At 47.2% G+C, this 22,098-nt stretch overlaps 1 protein-coding gene across 2 annotated transcripts in view; it reads right to left on the bottom strand.

Annotated features, from left to right (window-relative positions):
- The window catches only part of LOC144737446 (E3 ubiquitin/ISG15 ligase TRIM25-like), a 227,628-nt gene extending 207,006 nt beyond the window's left edge, over window positions 1–20,622 (bottom strand). The window contains exons 1-6 of one of the 2 annotated variants that reach the window (XM_078620155.1): window positions 15,905–20,622; window positions 12,490–12,585; window positions 11,406–11,639; window positions 10,263–10,285; window positions 9,674–9,768; window positions 7,364–8,051 (exon numbers count right to left, since the gene is read on the bottom strand). In XM_078620155.1, coding sequence (XP_078476281.1) covers window positions 7,501–8,051; window positions 9,674–9,768; window positions 10,263–10,285; window positions 11,406–11,639; window positions 12,490–12,585; window positions 15,905–16,471 — 1,566 coding nt within the window. In that variant the 5' untranslated portion in view covers window positions 16,472–20,622 and the 3' untranslated portion in view covers window positions 7,364–7,500. Of the gene's footprint in view, window positions 1–7,363; window positions 8,052–9,673; window positions 9,769–10,262; window positions 10,286–11,405; window positions 11,640–12,489; window positions 12,586–15,904 lie in introns of those variants that run through there. The other variant, XM_078620154.1, reaches the window with a different exon arrangement.
- Between the last annotated feature and the right edge of the window lie 1,476 nt (window positions 20,623–22,098).

The raw sequence follows: 22,098 nt of genomic DNA, 5'->3' as shown, positions 1-22,098 counted from the left end.
ATTTGTACCATGTGACACAATACACTACACTACTATACTCTACACTATACAATACACAATACACTATTATAGACTACTATACACTACACTATACACTACACTATACACTACTATACACTACACTATACACTACACTATACACTCTACTATACACTACACTCTACTATACACTACACTATATACTACACCATACACTACACTACACTATAATACACTACACTACTATACACTACACTATACACTACTATACACTACACCGTACACTATACACTACACTATACACTACACTATACACACTACACTACACTATACACACTACACTACACACTACACTACACTATACACTACACAAAACACTACATTACTATACACTACACTATACACTACACACTACACTATACACTGCAATGTACACTACACTGTACACTACACTATACACTACACTGTACAGTACACTATATACTACACTATACACTACACTGTACACTACACTATTCACTACAGTGTGGGGAAATGAGCGAAAGATTTGTTCGCAATTTGTCCGGAGAACAAAGTGAGCTTGGATTTGAAGGCTTTCACATGTTTGTACATGTCGTGAACAAACTGATCTTTCCCCTGCAGTTTCACATTCAGCTCATTCATGTGTGAAAATATGTCCACAGCAAACGCAAAGTCACTAAGCCAGTTCTTGTTGCTTAGCTCAGAAAATTCGTCAGATTTCCCCATCAACTCCAAAAATGCAATGTCCTCTTTCAGCTCCCACACTCGTTGTAACTCTTTCTCCAAACTTAACCAGCGGACACGAGAGTGGTACAGCAAGTCCTGATGATCCTCATCAGTTTCCTCCAGGAAGGTAATAAACTGACGGTGCTGAAGTCCCCTTGCTCGTATAAACTTCACAACTTTTACGACTGGATTCACGACATGATTAAGCTGCAATACAGACTTACACAGGGATTCCTGATGGATGAAGGAAATAAGATCCTGGACAGGGTTTTCCTCTTTCACTTTATCCTGAATTCTTTTCAGCAGCTCAACATTTTTTCCAGTTAAATTTGGCGATCCATCCGTTGTGACTAGCCCTCGGCAAGGTAAGGTAAAAGTTGAACGGTAAAAAAAACAAGACTACCTTTACCCTACCTTTTACCTAACCACAATACAATCGCTCTACCCTACCTTTTACCCTTTAGAAGGTAAGGTAAAAGGTAAAAAGCAACGAGCCTACCTTTACCCTACCTTTTACCCTTATCCCATACAAATTACCCTATTACAGGGAAATTACTGGGGTACAACACATGAAAAAGGTTGATAACGATAAATGCTAGGTAGAGCGCTTCATACATATAGAATACTCTCGAATCGGGCGTTGAGGCTGTCGACGACACCGTCCTCCACAACCTCCTCGTCCCAGTCGTCTTGGTCGATGGCGATCTCATCAACAACCTGATCAAGTTCGTCATTGCCATCGCCCTCGGACGAACGACAGGCAATAAGATCCTGCGCCGCTCCGGCCCAGTTAGACGGAACCTTCAGGCAGCCGACGCCGACGTCCCGACCTCGCTGCCTGGGGCGAGCACGTTGTGCTTCTTGAGGTGGGCTTTCCACCCCGACGCGTTCGTGTGGGTGGAAAACCACTTGGGGATCACCCTCCATCCAATCGTGCGTGTGCTCCCACGGGAACGCATGCCGCTGCCTCTTTCGATTGCTGTTCGCAGCAACCCTAAAAATGCCGTTGCATCGTCCTCTAGTACCTCGACCTCAAGAACGTGGACCGTCTCCATCTGGTCCGACATCAATTATCGCAATTTAAAATGGACGCCACGGACTGCGCCACGGAGCTTTTAGCGGTAAACAAGCTACTGTATTTACCGGGTAATTATTCGCGCTACCTTTACCCTACCCTTTACCTTTACCCTTTTACCCGGTAAAAAAGGTAATTGACCTTACCTTGCCGAGGCCTAACTATACACTACACTATACAATAATATACACTACACTATACACTACACCAGGGGTCGGCAACCAAAATAACAAGAAGAGCCATTTCTTTCCAATTCGGTACAAAATTCAGTATTTCAAGAGCCGCAATGCATCTGAGTACATACTGTACATACGTACATATCGTCCAGAAGCAGCCCGTAAAGAGCCGCATGCGGCTCCGGAGCCGTAGGTTGCCGACCCCTGCACTACACTATACACTACTAAACTATACACTACTACACTATACACTACTACACTATACACTACACTACTATACACTACACTACTATACACTACACTACACACAACTATACACTACACTATACACTACAATACACTACACTATACACTACTATACACTACACTATACACTACACTATAAACTATACACTACTATACACTACACTATACACTACACTATATTACACTATACACTACACTATACACTACACTATACACTACACTATACACTACACTATACACTACACTATACACTACACTATACACTACACTACCCTACTATACACTACACTATACACTACACTATGCACTACACTACACACTATACTATACACTACACTATACTATACACTACACTATACACTACACTACTATACACTACACTATACACTACTATACACTACACTATACACTACACTATACACTACACACTACTATACACTACACTATACACCACTATACACTACACTATACTATACACTACACACTACACTATACACTACACTATATACTACTATACACTACACTATACACTACTATACACTACACTATACACTACTATACACTACACTATGCACTGCTATACACTACACTATACACTACTATACACTACACTACTATATACTACACACTACACTATACACTACACTATACAGTGACGCAGTAACTCGCTGACCCCGTGACCCCGACTGGACTCCTGCAGTTTAAAACACGTTCCTTCGGAGTGGGCAGGTAGGAACTTGGTTGGACAGCACATTCATGCACAACAGAAAGCTCGCGGTCACGTGATGCACTTCAACCAATCCCTGAACGTACATGTTCGGGAGGGGCCAAGCACGACAGACAAATAATCCCTGGTGGGCAGTGTGAAACTGTTGTTCCTACCTGTATAATTCCACTCGTTGAGTTATCCATCAGCGATGAGGACTCCAGACTGATTTTCTTCTCACCCACTCCGTTCGACCACCACTCGGCAGGTCACAACACTTTTCTCTCGGCTTCCTCCACGCACTGCTCAAATTTGGAAGTCCATCCGACGGTTTCAATTATAATTATCTTGCTAATTTCTATCAATATTTTGATTTCACACTTGATGATGATTGCTTGTGTTGCAGTCGAAACGTCGTGATATTTTTATTGTTTGATATTTTTATTATTTTATTATTTCCCTTCTACGTTTCTTGACCGAAAAAAATAATAATATGAATGCCATAAACATGTTAACTCTTATGTACTACAACTTTGATTGAACCCGGCGCCTCAAATGTGAAGCGTGCGCTCTACCACTGAGCTACATCCCCATGGTGGTTCTATCTGGGCGCAGTTTAGGGGTCGGCACGGTTTGGCTCAAACCACCAAACCGCGGTTTGAACCGAACCAAATCGGTTTGGTTTGGCTCTGTTTGAACTGGTTCGGTTTGGTTTGGGGCTACGAAAACCGACTCGGTTTGGCTCGGACAGGGTGGAACCGGCTCAAACTAGTTTGGTTCAAGCCAACTTAAGAGGTTTGGTTTAGCTTAGTTTGGTTTGGTTTTGGTTTGGTTTGGTTCAGTTGTCGCTGGTTTGGTTTGGATTGCTCAATTTGAAACCAGTTTGAGTCGGTTCAAACCGTGCCGACCCCTAGCGCAGTTCCACCTCGATACGGGGTGAAACTTCGTCATCAGCTTCTTCCTCTCCCTCGTCACCCCACTCACTCTCCTGTTGGCCCTGGGCCCTGTACACATCGAGTCTGCACAGAGTCCAAGCAAAATGTATTTCTTTGAAAGAAATAGAAATAACAAGCATACATGTGGATGGATACTATGATGCTTTCCCAATTTATTTATTCTTGGAAATATTTAATTCGGAAATAAAAAAAGTTTTTTGGATACTTTTAAGCATTGGTTTTCATCTCCAAAATTTTAAGTAAACCATTTGATCACTGTGTGCATCGCTAGTTATACAAATAGCAAGTTCCTGAAATCAACACAAATTCACCCTCAGGTATCGTTCATATAGGGTTATACTGGTAGGAAGCACCTGGTTCCACCAGCCCTATTTTTTAAATCCTTTATATTAAGTTCACTTGCTTGCTTGCTTGCGCGCTTACGACCGTGCAAATCTTTCGGTCGTTTTTTAACCCACTTCCCGTGATCCAATCGAGCTGACATTTTGCACACAGACTCGTTGTACGTGACAATTTATTTTCGTGAAATTTTGTATCCAAAATGTTACACTTTTTAGGAAGAATTTTTTTTTATATTTAATTACCAATTTCTTAATGGTGGCAGGCAATCATCTGACCCATAGGTGGCAGCCATCTCAAACCAGAGGACGAGATTACTCTAGCCGCCCGTTTCAAAGACCAATGTCCTTATATACGACTTTCCTCATATTTAATTTAAAATACCAATGTGATAAAAATGAAACTCTTACTCAAGAAAAACAGAAATGAATAATAAAATCAAACCGATGCCACGCATATAAAGGATTTATAGTGAAAAACTTTGTTTTTACGGGTTATTTTTTTCAAATTAATAAATGGCAACCTCGTGTCTTACCCATAAATGTAGCAACTATCCAAAGCGTTGAGTAGGCACATAAAATATATTAATCAACTGAAATTGATTATGCTCCTGACAAATAAACAATGCACGTGAGATTAAGTTATTTACAATGCATGTACATTACATGCCAATGTTCATCATCATCATGATCAGCCATGCTCAATCGACTGCTGGGAGAAAAGGTTCCCCAATATTTTCCCCGATATTGTCACCATTCCTCATGATCCTGCGATCCACCCAGCTCATGCGCATGAGATGATCTCATTGCTTCATCTCTGTGGTGGTTATTTTCTCACACGTGTTTTCTCCATCGGTTGACATTCCATTCCAAGTTCTGTCCACTTGCTATTATCCCTTTTAGCCACGACGGGTCTTGGCCAAGCCTAATTAAAACTCTACTAGCATTTTTGCAATGTTGCATTGAGGATAAAGTAAAGTAACCAAAAATAACATTATGAATTAAAATAGAGATGGTCAAAATGAAATAAAAATAATGAAATCATGACTGTAAATCAATCACAATTAATTGAATAACTGGAAAGTGTGCTGGGAGTGGGGGAAGACTCCAGTTGAATCGTAAACATGGCCATAGGCAGCCTTTGCCACCATGCACACATGCCCAGTTAGGCATGTTCATTGAATTTTAAGGGTTTTACGATAATTGCATGCACAAAAGCCTATTAAAAAAACCATTACCAATGTTCACCACACCCACTGACCGGAGTGAAGTATGGTCAAAACAAGCTCAATGACTAACATGGCGTGGTTAGGCCTTCATCTAGCAGTGGCTTGACCAAGTGGTGTACGTTTATTATATTGTTAATATTGTATCTATAATGATCAGAACAATGACATTGCAACATGCGTCTGTAAAAATGCGTGCCATGCGCCAAGCAGTTTAATAAAGCACTCAAATCGTAAAAGATTATAGATTCCATGACTTATGAATCAATACAATATTCCATAAGCAAACGGTACAAATCGATAATAAAAGTGCAGGAGATACAAAACATTGAGTACGCTTCGCCAGTACTCTAACTTACAATACGATATTATATGCGCATAGGCAGCTTATTCTGCGTCAAGAGATACGAGAAAAAAGCGTATCAATATACTCATGGTGTTTTTAGTGATAAAGCAAATATCTGTGGAGTCACGTACCACCTTGAAGACTCTTAATAGAAGACTCTTAATATTTAGGTTGAAGCCTATTCGCCATTGTTTGAAGCACCATCGGTGGGGGAGGGAGAGAGCACAGAGGTGGTGGGGTGGGAAAGGACTGGCACCAAGATGGCCTCGAGTGGCATGGGAGAGTTAACGCAGCGATAAGATGCACGACAGACAGACAGACAAATAATCCCTGGTGGGCAGTGTGGAACCTGTTGTTCCTACCTGTATGTATAAAAAATAACTTGACTTTAGGTAGCCAGGCAGACAGCCCCCTTAACTATCGCCCCCCCCCTCCCTTAGGCCCCTCCCCTGACCCCCCTCCCTTAGGCCCCTCCCCTGACCCCCCTTCCCTTAGGCCCCTCCCCTAAACACCCACCCCCCATATCCTTAGGCCCCTCCCCTGACCCCCCCCCCCATAGGCCCCTCCCCTGACCCCCCCTCCCTCAGGCCCTTCCGCTGACCCCCCCCCCCCTCAGGCCCCTCTCCTGACTCCCCCCTTCCTTAGGCCCCTCCCCTGACCCTCCCTCCCTTAGGCACCTCCCCTCTCCGTACCCGGCAGTAGGTCTCCACCAATCAAAGAGCTGTTTATGTTATATATTTATTCATGCACGACAGACAGACAGTCAGACAGACAGACAGACAATAAATCCCTGGTGGGCAGTGTGGAACATTGTTTCGACCTGTATAATTTTAAACTGATGCCCCATTCTCACCTGGAGCGTTATTTTCCATTACACCTCGACCCATTGGGTATGTGCCCTTCGAGTGCTACGGCAGTGGGGTGGGCGGCGGCGACCCCCATGGCTCCTTTGTCTGGAAGGGCTCCCGCGCTTTTCTCCCTCAATGTTCCGACCACCGTTCTCCCCTCCGAGTTGTTTCTCATTGCGGTTGGCCCAGGGAACCTTCCTGGGCCCATACAATTTTAAGCCAATTTAGGGGCACCGCAATGCAACCTGTCCTGTGAGGGTCGGCCAATCTCCCCGTCAGCACACTCCGTGGGTGCACTGTGTGGGGGTGTGTGTTTAGTGTGGAGGCCTGGGGGGATCGCGGCGTTTGCGGAGTTGCTCCGCGGTCGTGGCACCACGATGACGATGGTGCTTATGATTGTGGTAGTGATGATGACAATGGTGATGATGATGGGGTGATGGTGGTGATGGTAGTGATGATGATGGGGTGATGATGATAATGTTGATGATGGTGATGATGGTGAATTGCAGAGATGAGGAGGCATGGTAAAACGAGCGTGCACTGCAGGTGAAGGAGCAGCCACACGAACCTGTGATTTGTACTGCACCAGCGACATCGCTCACACACGCCAACCTTAACCTCACCCTCCCCCCTCACCCTACCCCTCCGTGATCACCTCACCCTCCCATCACCTCACCCTCCCCTTTCACCTCTCTACCCCCTCCTTCCCATCCTCTCCTTTCCTCACTCTTCACCATCACGCTTCATGCTCACCCGTCACCTTCCCTCACCTTCCCCTCCATTCTCGCCTCACCAACCTCACCCTCCGTTTGTTGAGTTTCTGTCTTGGTTTCTTGAGTTTCTATCTCTCCTCATCCTCAGGATGCACGACTCAGATCTACGATCTTCAATCGATCATTCCAACGCCCCACCCACATCCCAGGGTAGAGAGGCTGCAAGAATCTCTGCCGAACCTCGTGAATCACCTCCATAGAGTCTGCGCGGTAAAACTCCAGGAACCCCCCCTCCCAGTGCAGGTGAAATCCGATTCTGCGGGGGGAGGGGGCCCCCCTCACTGAGAGTGCAATCTTCACTCCACCATGAAACACTGATAAGTTGTCGTTACGTTTCTCTAAACACCAGGACGCGTCACTCCATCCCAGCAGCTGTGGAGCACTACTCCCATTCCGTGGGATCGTCCCGTACGCGACTCCAACCCGCCACCGCCACGCATCCCCCACGTCCACCTCCCAGTAGTGGTGGCCTGACGAGAAGCTCTCACAGCACAGGGCTTGTGCACGGGCATCAAACCGGTGTGGGTGATTGGGGCGACGCTGGGAGGCACCAGTCCACGTCATCGTCCTGAGATCCGAGGAGATCTGGAGACAGTCATGAGCTGAGTTTGTGTCCAGAGTCGGTGAGCAACCGTCTGTGACAACAGCGATGACAACATCACTACAGAACACCATCATCATCCACCATCACCACCATCATCAACACTATGAACATCAACAACATCACTATCGCAATAAGCAACATCACAACCATCATCACCACCACTAGCACCATCACAAACAATCACCACTATCACTACCATCACCACTATTCCCATCACCACCATCTTCATCACTATTACTAACATCACCAACACGACCAACATCATCATAACCATCACAACGACCATCAAAACTATCATCACCACCATCACTACCATGGCCACTATAACCAATATCACTACGGCCATCAGCGCCATTAGGAAAACCATCACAACCATCACCACCTATATTATCACCAATGACACCATCATGACCATCACGACCATCACTGACATCACCACGACCAACACCTTCACCAATGCTATTGTAGGGGTGTTAAGGGGTATTAAGCGGGAGCTGACAAACACACACGGGTGTCTTCTCCCACACGCTACACGGGTGTCTACACCCACGTCCGCAAACGGTTTACGCTGGGATCCCCCACAGCCCCACCCCTAGGGGGGCGATTGCTATAAAAGGCGGGGAGCCGGAGGGCTCGAGGTCCCAGTGGGTAAGCTTCAACCAGTGAAAAAAGAAGACCAGCAGATAGGGCCTGGAACTCCCCTGGCTCGCCGTCCTTGTCAGGGCCGAGCAGGAAAAGCCAGCGGCGCGGCCCTAAGAGCCTCAGAGCCGACGCTCTTGTAAGAGCCGGTCTGATGGTTAAAAGTGCCGGGATCCGTGCTGAACTAGGGCCGGATCGGTTAGCCTCCCCTAGGACCCAGTGGAGGAACTGGGTCGAGGATAGCTAGGGATAGTACTAGTGGGATATCCCTCCCTATAGCACGAGTGAAGGGGCCACTACCCCTTCTAGTATTGTATTATTTCCCGGGTGTTAAATAAATAAGTGTGCCTCCAACTACGTCGTCTCCGTCTGATTGGAACCGACTACACTATCACCATTTCCATCACTCACATCACTAACATCAGCATCATTACCACCATCATCACGACCACTGTCGCCATCATTATGACCATTACCAGCATCAGGAACTCATTTGAGGTTTAAACTGCCTAGCAGAGGCCCAGGACTGGATCAGATATCACCTGCCACTGATGTTAGCCATGGCGGGTAATCAAACCCAGGTAACTGGGTTCGTAGTGCAGTGTGCTAACCACTATGCCACCGCTCCCCCCATGCACAAATGCACACACATTCACAGGCACTCACTTCATCTCAACATCACAATTACTAGTAATGCTTATTATTTACCCAAGAACACCAGACTGAGTCTCATGGCTCTGTTCAGTAGGGTCATGGGATGTGAACAAAGATTAAGATCCCCTGTGTAGCCTTCACAGACATTGGGACAAGCGCTGTCCATGAGCGTCTATGAAGACTGGCATGGCACACGAGGTGGGTGGCCAGCACCACGCCCGACCACCTTTGTCTCCCTAGTGGTGATGTTTATACAACACCAGGTAATTATTTGAGGCTGAGTCGACCTCGTGCACACACACGGGGATCATTTATTGTCAAGATGGCCCCATCACCCACGATTCACACTGAAGAACTCACACAGGAGTTTGACTGCAGTTGTCTCCAGGACTTTCAGTGAGGCAATGTCCTCTTGGCTGTGAGCTGAGGGTGGATCTGCTGTAGCCCTCCCTGTCCTGTGAAAGCAGAGCAGACATGGCTGCTGTCTCACGCAGAGCATCGTCATTCACAGGATCATCACCGCTCCATAACATAGACACTCATCACAGCATCTTCACACGTGGGATCGTCACAGCTCCATCACACAGGCACTCATCAAACAAAGCATCATCACTCATATTCTTATTCTTAGGTTTTTTCGGTAAAGTCACGTAGGTAAAACATCACTCATCTCACAATTACAGCATCACACTGAATTACTATTACCACACACAGCATCACCACACACAGCATAATCACACAGCACACAGCATCATCACCACACAGCATCACCACACAGCATTACTATCACCACACAGCATCATCACATACAGCACCATCACACAGCATCACCATCACACGGCATCACCACACACAGCATGCCCACACACAGCCAATGTCTCACTGCCCGCACCCCACACTCAGTCCCATGTTGTCGTGTGTCGAGTCGTGAGTGAAAGTCGTCTTTTACCTCCACGTCTCCTCCATGTGCCCCTGTGGGAGAGAAAGAGAGATGCGTTACTGTGATTCTATCTCCAATCCCTTGTGATCAGTGGAGTTCCCACTGCAACACCGTGGAATATAAACCCCAAAGTCTTGGCTTATGACCCTATGATCACCAACACTGACTTACGGGGCAAATATTTCAGTGAGACCGGTTGATAGTCAACCATAAACTACTATTTTTATTTTTCCAGGTAAGGCCCACGGAGCTATTTAGCTCTTTTTCAGAAGCTACCTGGCCACAAATGATAGCTCAACGAAGTCGTTCATCTCGTGGAAATTTATAGCAGCGCAATACTCGAAACGCACGTTTACAAATGTGGAGTGAAAAACTGGAGGACCCGGAGAAAAATCCATGTGACCATGGAGAGAGACATGAAAACTCCAAATATATAAGGAAGTCAGGTTTGGGATCAAATCCACGACCTCCGGCATACCAGGCGAGGTAGTTAACATCTCGCTGCCCCCATGAGGACCAACACTGATTTTCAGGGCAAATATTTCAGAGTGAGAGCGTTTGATATTGATCTGTGTTGAGAGTAACTTAGGACTGGTAATTTCTGGAGTTACCAATGCACATGGTGCAGGTCTTGTAGAAGTGATGTTCAAGACACAATTATACCATTAATAATTGTATGAGACCTATTTATTTTAGCATACCTAATATGAACAATGATGGTAGCGCATCCAAGTGGAGGTACACAAAGCAAGAAGCAGAAATGACATCGGGTCGTGAGCAGGCACTGGTAGATTGTTGCATCGCGGCATCATGGTTTGGGGAGGCCTTCATCCATCAGTGGCTGATGCTAATCATGAATACCGTGTACATTGTTGTAGGGTTGATTTAAAAAGTGCAATTCCAATAACATTTAGTTTATATTCACAATGAACCACACTAAATGGGAATCTGTTAAATGATGGGAGAGATAATTTAACTGATAAAATATGAGCTGGGCTTCCAAATGGCAGCCACTGGAGCTTCGATGAGAATCCATGAGTGGAGCTTTGTTCTCAAGCCCAGTGGATGCGAGCTCTCATTCAGGAGCCTCCCTCTGCTGCTGCTGGTGAGAGGGCTCTGTGCCAATAGCGACACTGGAGACTCATCGCTCACCTGCAGGAACGCGAGCGAGTCCCTCTCCTTTGTTAGGGCCTGCAGGCGAGTGGCTGCTGCTTGGAGCTCGCTGATGTCGCGCTGGTAGTGAGCGATCTTCTTCTCGATCAGGGACAGCAGCTTGAGCCCTTTCTGCTCCGCTTGCTCTAAAGTCCCCTTCTCCTCCGCATCCAACGCTGCTCTCGCGCGGGTGAATCTGACCGAGATTGAGGCCTTTTCATCTGTCATAGATCCCTGCAAAGAGAAACAAATGCCACCTCTGTTCATTAAATGTCTGGTCCTTTGTGAAATGACATTCAGGTCGGTGTGACCCGAGTGCAACTCCAAGGTGTCCAAACAGTGATACGTGTCTGCAGCACTGAGGCCTCCTTCTTCCTCTGCCTCTGATAACGCTGCTATGCATTTTCACTACAACACGATTCGCCATAACTGGCGGGGGCTGTGAGGCAATGAAATAATCAAATACCATCATCAGTACATTTAGCGTTTGTGCCATTCTCATTGCGCAAGGCTATCAGGATGATGCTTTTTTTACTATTGCACGAAGCGAAGGGAAATCTGTAATTGCCTTCAACAAGTAGAGCCTTAATGAATTGGGAAGTTAGGTCAATTCCTCTTTAAATGAATGTTTTGAATGTGAGAGAAAACCACATGTATGGATGAAGAGAGGGGATCATGAAATCACTTGCTACAGTATACTGCCACCTGGAAACCCTAAAGCCTGATTGGTTTCAGTAAGATGGTGTACAACAGTCTGTGTGTGATCCACCAACTCTGCCACCAGAGTATTGGATAAGAGGTACGTACCACCTCATCTGATCAAAATAGTTCACAGTCGTTGAAACCGTAAGTTGTAGGAGATATGGGAATGTGAATTTTACACCACTGCTTCAGTTTCTCAGTGGAGATGAAAACCACCTCTTTGCTCGTCCTGATTAATGAGGCGCATTAACCGTTTTGTCTTTAGTCCCACAATGTGTTTAGAGCCAATGGAAGTCCACGTTAATGAATGGAGTTGTCCTCCATCACAAACCCTACTCGGGGTGGAGTCACGGGGTCACAGAGTCTGGCCCAGACGCGGTACCTGCACGTCCCTGTGAGCGGCCTCCATCCGCCTCACGGACTCCTCCACCTCCTTCCTCTTCTCCTCCACCGTCCTCGACTCCTCTCCCACTTGTTTCTGTGAGAAACGTCACCATGGGAGACTCCACTCACTCTCTAAGCGTCCGCTCTCACCCCAACTCCACGTAAACCCCTCCACAATGACGGTGGCAGTAGCCCCGGTGCAGCGATTGAGGCTGGGGGAGCAAGCGCTGCAGGGAACTAATTTCATGAGGAGCTCAAACGTGCAGGGCTATCTGAGTAGTGGGTGAAGCTCCCTAAGCAGTGGGTGGGGATACATGTGTAGTAGGTGGGGCTACCTGATTAGTGGGTGGAGCTACCTGGGCAGTGGGCGGGGCTACCTAAGTAGTGGGTGGAGCTACCTGAGTAGTGGGTGGAGCTGCCTCAGCAGTGGGCAGAGCTTTTTTCAGTTTCATTTATTTGGTAAAGCCCTCGTGAATAAATAAGAGCTGGTGCACAAGCCGTCGAACATTAAGAGATGTTAAGTTTGACCCAATTTAGAGATCACAGTGGTGAGTCCTATATGGGCAGTTCAAGGCAAATCTTAAGGCTGAGTGATAAATTGAGTTAAGCTTCTTCAGTACAGTACTTGGGGCTGATTTATATGTCACAGTACCTGCATAGTGAGTGGGGCTGCCTCAGCAGTGGGCAGAGCTACCTGCGTACAGTAGAACCTCTGGTCACGACCATAATTAGTTCCATAACTTTGGTCGCAACCCGATTTGGTCGTGACTCGAACCTAATTTCCCCATTGGATTGTATGTAAATACGATTAATCCGTTTCAGACTCCTACGAACTGTATATAAATATAGTTTTTTAAATATTTTTAAGCACCAAAATAGTTAATTATGCCATAGAATTCACAGTGTAATAGTAATATAAATGTTAAAACATTGAATAACACTGAGAAAACTTTGAACAACAGAGAAAACTAACATTGCCGCGTCAAGGTTTAGAATCGTTCAACAAGATGATTGTATCGTCTGCTACATCAGTCGGTCGATTCTGAGAGAGAGAGAATATTCGTATGATCAAGATCGCTAACATGCACACCACGCTCATACTTTTAAATAATTTCCTTCTTCACTTCGATTTCAATTTTCTTTAAAACCTTCTTCTCACCAACATTACCACTCTTCACTTGATTATAGGCAATGGCTAATTGCAAAATTAATGCAAAAATATACAAAATACTGCACAGAGTTCACAGCGAATGAGCGCACGTCTGACCGAGACCGATTACTAAGCGAGACTGACTGAGGAAGCGGCCACACGTGGGTCGCTGTTGTTTGTAAACAAACAACAGGAAATTTGTAAACAAACAACAGGAATTTCGATTTAAAGCTTTCGTGACTGCAGGGATTCATCTTCTTGGTTCTTTCGGTAAAGTCTCGTAGAAGGAAAATAATAAAATAATAAAAATAAAACATAATAAAATAATTCTCACGACGTTTCGGCCACAACGCAAGCAGCCGTCTTCAGGCCGAAACGTCGTGAGAATTATTTTATTGTTTTATTTGTATTATTTTATTATTTTTCTTCTACGTGACTTTACCGAAAAAACCAAGAAGAAAAAACAACAGGAAATTTGGCGCTTACAAAAAAAATGGCGTGGAAGGGGAAATCGGCCGCGGCCGTGTTTGATAGCCACCCGAGTATGTGTTCGTGACCAGATTAAAAAATGTTGTGAATTTTTTGGTCGGAACCCGATTTGGTCGTGGTCAGAAGCGTTCGTGACCAGAGATTCTACTGTAGTGGGTTGGGCTAACGGTGTAGTGGGTGGGGCTACCTGCGCAGTGGGCAGGGCTACTGGAGTAGTGGGCGGGGCTACCTGAGTAATGAGCGGTTATCAGAGTGGTGGGTGGGGCTACCCGAGTGGTGGGTGGGGCTACATGAGTAGTTGGGCGGGGCTATCTAAGAAGTGGGTGGACAGGGATCCGGAGTGGCGAGATGTTATCTGCCTTGCCTGCTATACAGGAGGTCGTGGGTTCGTAGGACACTACTGTATTGGCTTGGTATGGGGGCTGTAGGCAGGTGTCACGGGGGTCGTGTTGGGCCGTGACACTCTGCGTGAACCTAACAGGACACGTGACCGGATAAAGGCGGGCCAGGGGCCCCAAGGGAGTCATGTGGTTGGGGTTCGGGCCTTCCCGAAGGATCGGGAAGGGGGGCGTGGCCTGGGGCGGAGCCGGCCACGCCGGAGTGGTTATAAGCAGGGTGTGGATGGAGAGCTGGATTGTTCTGGACTGTTCTGCTGGGTCATCTCTGGGATGAAGCTCTCCGGTGTCCTCAAGTGGACCAGGCAGCATGTTGGGCTGTCCTGGTCCAGTAATGTAGTATCCTCGTGTGTTAGTTAAGTTAGGAAAGGTAGCTACCACCTTAAGTCGTTATGTTAAGTGTTAATTGTTATGTTACCTAATAAATAGTATTGCCTCCAAAGTTCCAGTGTGCACCTGAATTTAACCCACTACACCTGTATACAGTCGACCCTTCCACCTCGTGGGGGTTAGGAGCGCAGGCCCCCCGTGATCTGGAAAAACCGCGTAAAATGTTTTGGTACCCGTGGTCCGCTTGGCGAGCGGAGCAGTACAAAAAGATACGAGAGACGAAGGTACAAAGATCACTGCGAGGTCGCTGCGAGATATCAAGTGAGAGGCTGCCATAAACACGCTTGGTGTCCTCCAAACCAGCGCATAGAACCGAAGCATTTTCGCAAACTAACTCTTTTTAAAAATGTAACTTAAAAAAATGTGTTTATTTATGGTATTTACTACTAAAATGAGCCAAGAATGTCTGTGTGTCCCGTGCGTGATGTCACTCCAAATGAGGCCAACCCCCCTCATTAATATTCATGAACAGGTGGCGTCACTCCACATGCCGCACCCCTCCTCAATAACCATTAGCGGGTTACATCACTCCACATGGGGCAATCGCCCCCCCCCCCCCCTCATTAATAATCATGAGCTGAACAATTTTTTATTGAATATTTCAGATATTATACAATACTGTACTTATAATTTATGCATTTGAGTTACTAAACTTTTTGTATGTCATGTACTGGCCTTCGCGTGTCGTCTGCGCCTTTCACAAAACTCCCCAAAACTCCCAAAAAATGCCCATTTCATTTCTTATGCCGACCCCGCGATATATCGAAACCGCGATGGGGAAAGTCGCGATGCAGAAGGGTCGACTGTACTATGAATCTACCATTCAAAAATAAATTGACGGGCAAGTAATATATTAAATCCACTTTAAAATGAGTCTGAGCCACTCGCTGTGGTTTGGTTATAATTAGATGCTGCTGTTGAGAGAGTTCATCAGCTGATGCTGCGGTATCGTGGGTACTACGCGGTGACCATGAGAACCTCCTACTCACCTTTCGTTTGTCGTGCTCCACCTTCAGAGTGACAAGCTCGTGCCCTCGATGATCCACAGTGACGGTGCAGTCCCTGCAGATGAGGCGTCCGTCGTTAACGCAGTAGAAGCGGTACTCGTCTCCATGCTCCGCGCACCGTCGATTCTCCAGGTTCACACCGGGCGACACCAGGACGTGGTCACTAAACTTTGCCAACTGCCGGTGGGGCGCGACGTGGGTCATACAGAACGACGTCTCACACTTGAGGCAAGTCTTCACTGCGGTCTTCCTGCAATGATCGCAGCAAACAGCAGAAGCAGCAGCATCGGCAGCCACGGGCTCAGCCACTCGCAGCTGCTCGATGAGGTTAGTGAGCGTCACGCTCTTGTTCAGCTTGGGCCTCCGAGGGAAAGTCACTCGGCACTGTGGGCAGGAGAAGGACTCGGCCGCATCCCAGGTGCCTCCCAGGCACTCGAGGCAGAACGAGTGGCCGCATCTCAGCTTGCAGGGGCAGCGGAAGGCGTCCAGGCAGATGGGGCAGGTCAACTCCCCTGGAACCTCCTTACCACTGGGAGCTGCACTCGCCATGGCCCTGTGGCTCCACTCAGAGATAGGCGCTGGCTTGTAGCTCAGGCAGTCGCTGGCTGTAGCTCAGGCAGTCTCTGACTGTAGCTCAGGCAGGCTGGCTGTAGCACAGACAGTAAATAGCTGTAGCTCCAGCAGTATCTAGCTAAAGCTCACGCAGTCTCTGGCTGTAGCTCAGGCAGTCGCTGGTGACATCTGAGGCACTAAACTAGGAACAAGCCACGTAAATGTGAGGCAGGTTAAAGTACAAACTCTTTTAGTTTGATTTGCATATCATGAGGCGCGCCCTGAAATGTGTTGACTTTGACCAGGCAGAGATGTTTCGGTGCCAGAAGTAGCTAAATAAAGACTGACTCAGCTCACCTTATCTCAATTTACCTCATTTCAACTAACCTATTGTCAACTCACCTTGTGTCAACTCATCTCATTCTCAACACACTTCTGTGAAGGTTGGTCCATCTTGGACCTAACAAAATTCCGTCTTGTAGTCCATTTAGCTGCTCTCACAATCAACAGCTACCCTCCAATTACACAAACTGACGAGCCCCACCGTCACGTAGAGATGACGTAGGTTGTCCCCATAACAAAGTTGAATTCACCTATCAAGCTCCAAATAATCGTGACCCTTAAAGACGCGAATATAAGAACAGTTGAGCACCAACAAATCCTGGTGCGTCCTTTCCAGACAGTCCAGAAAGGACGTGGGAGTTGCAGTTGAGAAAGTCCCTCCAGTCTAAGTTCCACTCTTAAGTTCAGTCTCAAACAGGTCCATAGGGTTCATTAAGTTTGTCCAAACCATTGGCCAGAAATAATGAGCCTGACACGGTGCACAGCCATGGACTCACTACTCAAAGCAGATGTCCTCCATGGGCACTGCAGGTGTCCTCAACAGTCTGAAACGAAAAGAGCTGCTGCAGGTTTGTGGTTGGGTTTCTCGCACATTCAAAAACACTAATTTGAAGAGGAATTGGCTGAACATCCCAAAACAATATTTGAAAAGTGACTCATTGAGGCTTTACTTGTTGAAGGACAATTTACGCAGATTTCCCTTCGCAGAAAGTGACAGATACAATTTAAAAAGATGGCGACCTCCAGAGCAGTGGCGAGCCTCGCTGCGTCTGTCAACAGCGGTGCTCATCTCAACAATTTATTTAATATTTATAACACACCTTTTCTCAATGTGCTTAACATAGTTAAATCAAAAGGTTAAATATTACAATGATACGTATGATAGGGGCGTATTAAAGGCTGACAAATGGATGACTGCGATAGGGGATACTTAGAGATCATGAAAGAGTAGGGGGAGGGAAGAGGAAAAGTGTGACGGTGGGTAACCAACTCTTGCGTCACTACATGATTACTTCCACCATGGTGATGCCCACGTAGGGTCTCGTGGGGGGGTCCCCTGGTATCCTGGGTTTTTATCGGAGGGACCCCTCATGGGGACGACCCACGGTTTCCCAGTGCCAGGAAATTGGCCGACCCCCGCCAGGCCGAATTGCACTGCGGCCCCGTGGGAACTCACCGAACACAGGGGAATAGGGCCGTGGGGAGAGCAAAACACCCAGCGAGCTGGCTAAAGCTAAAAACCTCAACCAAGAGTTCGGGAGGGAGGACGGGCACGTAAACAATGGGTTCGGAAGCAAGTGGGAGAAAACGACGGGCACGTACACAATGGGTTGTGAAGCAAGTGAAAGCCACACGCCAGGTAGGCGCCCGATTGGCCAGCAGGGTATCGCTCGCTGCCTAGCCCTGCGCGTGTGGAAAGTTTGGACCCGATTGGCTGGGAGGGCAACACAACTTAGGCAGGGATTTTGGAATTGGGAAGAGATAAAAGGAGGGAAGAGTAGAAACGTTGGTCAGTTCTCCTCCAGTCAGCCAGCTACCCAGTCGAACTCCCAGCCACTCAAGCGTCCGAGAGACGCTGGCGAGTGCAGCTACAACTCGACTCAGGCAAAGACCTCCCGGATCCTCGTCCCTCCAACTCCCATCGCGTCCGTGAGATATCGTGAGTACGTAAGAGGGGTGAGGAATAGCGCGAGGGTTCCCCGAGGGTTTGGATAGAGACAGGTGGGACGCTGCTCGCTAGGTATTTTTCTCCGGGTCACGCAGAGTTTTTCTTCGGGTGAGCCAGTAATAAACTTTAGCACAGAGCAACGACACCGTGTGATTTCTGTGTGTGTGAGGCAGCGCGGGTAGTAATTCATTAACTGCGCTTGGGCTCGCCATGCGTGTTTGCCCAGCGGATTAACGCGCGAATATCATCATCAATCCGATCGTCGTTCACAGTTCCTATGACCACTGTTTCATTGCTTTCATGGCTTTATTTTGGTGATTTTCGAAAAGTTTTTTGGTTTGGCCATGTTTGTTTGTTGTAGTACCTCTGATGGCCTTAATCTAAGTTGTCTTGTGGTTGTTGTTATTGTTTGACTTGCATCCCACTGGGATTTTTGCACAGGGTTGGTGTACGGTGATTTTTCTGCAATATTTTGCTGTCTTTTCTTGGATTTTCTGTTTGCACATAGTCACTTTAAGATGTTTTCTTGTTCATGTTTTTGTTTTTTGTTTGTTGCGGTTGCACCCGATTCAAGAGCCGAATAGCTCACAGTGCTATACCTAATAAATTAACTTTGAACTTTGAACTTTGTTGTTCCCGGTGCTTGCGTGATCGCGTGCGGGTTTACTCAGCGCATTTTATGCAGTGTGTCTGCGTAGCGACACGCGTTTTACGCAGTGTGTCCGCGTAGCGAAGGGCGTTATACGCAGCGTGTCCGCGTAGCGACGATAACGCTCAGTGGTGCAACGCGCGAATATTGCCATCGATTCGATCGTCGTGTGCCCAGGACTACGGACTTGCCTCCAAGGCAGAAGGAAGCAGATTTTGTGGGAGGGAGCAGAGGCGCGGCATATTCATACGGCTATTTTTAGCGTGAGTCGGGGCAGGCAACCTGAGCGGGCACGCGCGCACGCAGCCACCGCAGCAGGTACGGGTGGCTGGGCGGGCACGTGGTGAGCAGCAGGTACGGTTCGTGCGCATGCACGCAGCCACTGCAGCGTGAGTGGTGGTTTACGCGGGTGAGGGAGTCAGGTTAACACATGGCGGTGGAGAGCCAGCCCCGAGGAAACAAGGTTTTTCCAAAACGTTGGTGCTGCAACGGTAAAATGGTTGTCACCTATTTCAATTCTCGTTGTTGGGATAGTTAACAGGCAATTAAATGGATGTCTTAGGTTTCTTGAGTTTGACAGTGGGTTTATGATTTAGCTAAATGTATCACAGATTTTGCCAATAAGGATTTTACGGATGAACAGGGCAAAATGTAGATTTCGACTTGCATCAAGTGACGTGAGATGGGATTTTAAGTCGAGGTCAAATTGGTGGGTCATGAATGGCACATCCAATACAAATCTAAGATCAGAATGACAAATGGGGTTTATCTTCTTGGTTCTTTCGGTAAAGTCACGTAGAAGGGAAATAATAAAATAAAATAAAAACAACATAATAAAATACTTCTCAAGACGTTTCGGTCACAACGCAAGCAGCCGTCCTCAGGTGAAAACCAGGTCTGTCGGGGAGACAGCGTCTGAATTTCCCTTCTACGTGACTTTACCGAAAGAACCAAGAAGATGAATCCCTGCAGTCACGAAAGCTTTAAATCGAAATTTAAATGGGGTTTAGTCTGTTCAGTGTTACATTAGTAGCCGATCTTGTGGAACAACATTTGTTATTTCAATATTTTTGGACGAGATGTTACCAGGATGTACCTTTTGAAAACATTCTGAGAGGTACCTCTGGAACCATTTTATTTTCCTGCCTGAAAATGTTATATTATTGTGTCGTGTGAGTAGAATATCATGGTCAACAGTATCAAAGGCTTTTGACGAGGCAATGAATAGTACACAGAAGTAGTGGCCTTTATGCAGGTTATTGAAGAAAAACTAATTATCCATCATAGCTGTGGTGGCACAGGAATCCTCCTGGAAACCAGACTCTTTTTTGCGCGGGAGATTGTGAGTTTCAGGTCGCCGTCTATTATTTTTTTCGAACATTGTTGTAATTGTGAACGAACCTTCACGTTGCATTCCCGAGGAGCAAGGCGGTCCATCATCACACTGTGACCTGCATCCACACCCAAAGGTGGCTTGATCAGAGCTCAACGCTGACCCACGCAGGACACGCCCCCCCCATCAGGCCCCGCCCACCTGCCCTCAGGCCCCGCCCACCTGCCCTCTGACCTCTGATTTTGGCGGGAAACCAACATCAGATTGGCGGCAGTGATGTTGCTAAGCAGCGAGGCGGTGAGACACGGGCTGAGGTAAAAGTTTTACTTCTTGCGTACAGGCACGTGAGGTAAAGTCACTGTGCTGATTACATTTACTGTGCTATGAGGTAGGGAACAGTGGTGTAAGGTTACAACTTGTCCAGATAGAGTTACGTGATTAAGAATGTAACACAACTCTGTAGCATTCTGAGGTAAATCTTTAATAACGTATTTTGGATTTAAGCTGCGAATGTTAACATTTATAGTAACACTAGCAGAAGTACCCGGCGTTGCCCGGGTGAAAAATATTGTTCTTAATAACCTTACATATATATACAGATACTAAGGTATTGTCAAAGCCCACCGGGCTTTGACAATACTCACCACTCAGGCTCACCACTCACCCTCTCTGTCTCCACTCACCCTCACCCTAACCACTCACCCTCACTACTCACTAATCACCCTCACCACTCATCCTCACAACTCATTACTCACCTTCACCACTCACCTTCACCACTGACCCTCACCACTCACCCTCACCACTCATCCCCACCACTCACCCCTAACCACTCACCCTCACTACTCACCATCACCACTTACCCTCACCACTCACTATTCACCACTCACCCTCACCACTCACCCTTACTACTCACCACTCAACCTCACTCTTCGTCACCACTCACCATCACCACTCACCCTCACCACTCACCCTCACCATTCACCACTCACGCTCACCACTCACCACTCACCACCACCAATCACCCCTCACCACTAACCCTCACCACTCACCCTCACCACTCACGCTCACCACTCACCCTCACCACTCACCCTCACCACTCACTAATCACCACTCACAACTGCAACTCACCCTCACCACTCACCCTAACCACTCACCCTCACCACTCATTCTCACCATTCACCCTCACCCTCACAACAACCACTCACCCTCACCGCTCACCACTCACCCTCAGCACTCACCATTCACCCTCACCACTCACCCTCACCACTAACCCTCACCACTCACCCTCACCACTCCCCATTCTCCCTCACCACTCACTCTCACCATTCAACTCACCAATCAGCCTCACCACTCACCCTCACCACTCACCGGCACAACCACCACTCACTCTCACCACTCACCCTCACCACTCACCCTCACTACTCACCACTCATCCTCACCAATCACCACTGACCAATCACCACTCACCACTCACCTCTCTCCACTAACCCTCACCACTCACCCTCACCACTCACCCTCACCACTAACCACTCTCTCACCCCTCACCACTCACCACTCACGCTCACAACTCACCCTCACCACTCACCCTCACCACTCACTAATCACCACTCACAAAAGCCAATCACCCTCAC

The sequence above is a fragment of the Lampetra planeri genome, chromosome 69, assembly GCF_965212315.1.
Source record: "Lampetra planeri chromosome 69, kcLamPlan1.2.h2, whole genome shotgun sequence".
NCBI classification, from domain to species: domain Eukaryota; kingdom Metazoa; phylum Chordata; class Hyperoartia; order Petromyzontiformes; family Petromyzontidae; genus Lampetra; species Lampetra planeri.
The sequence above is the reverse complement of the archived record's forward strand: the minus strand, read 5'-3'. Positions and strand labels throughout refer to the sequence as shown.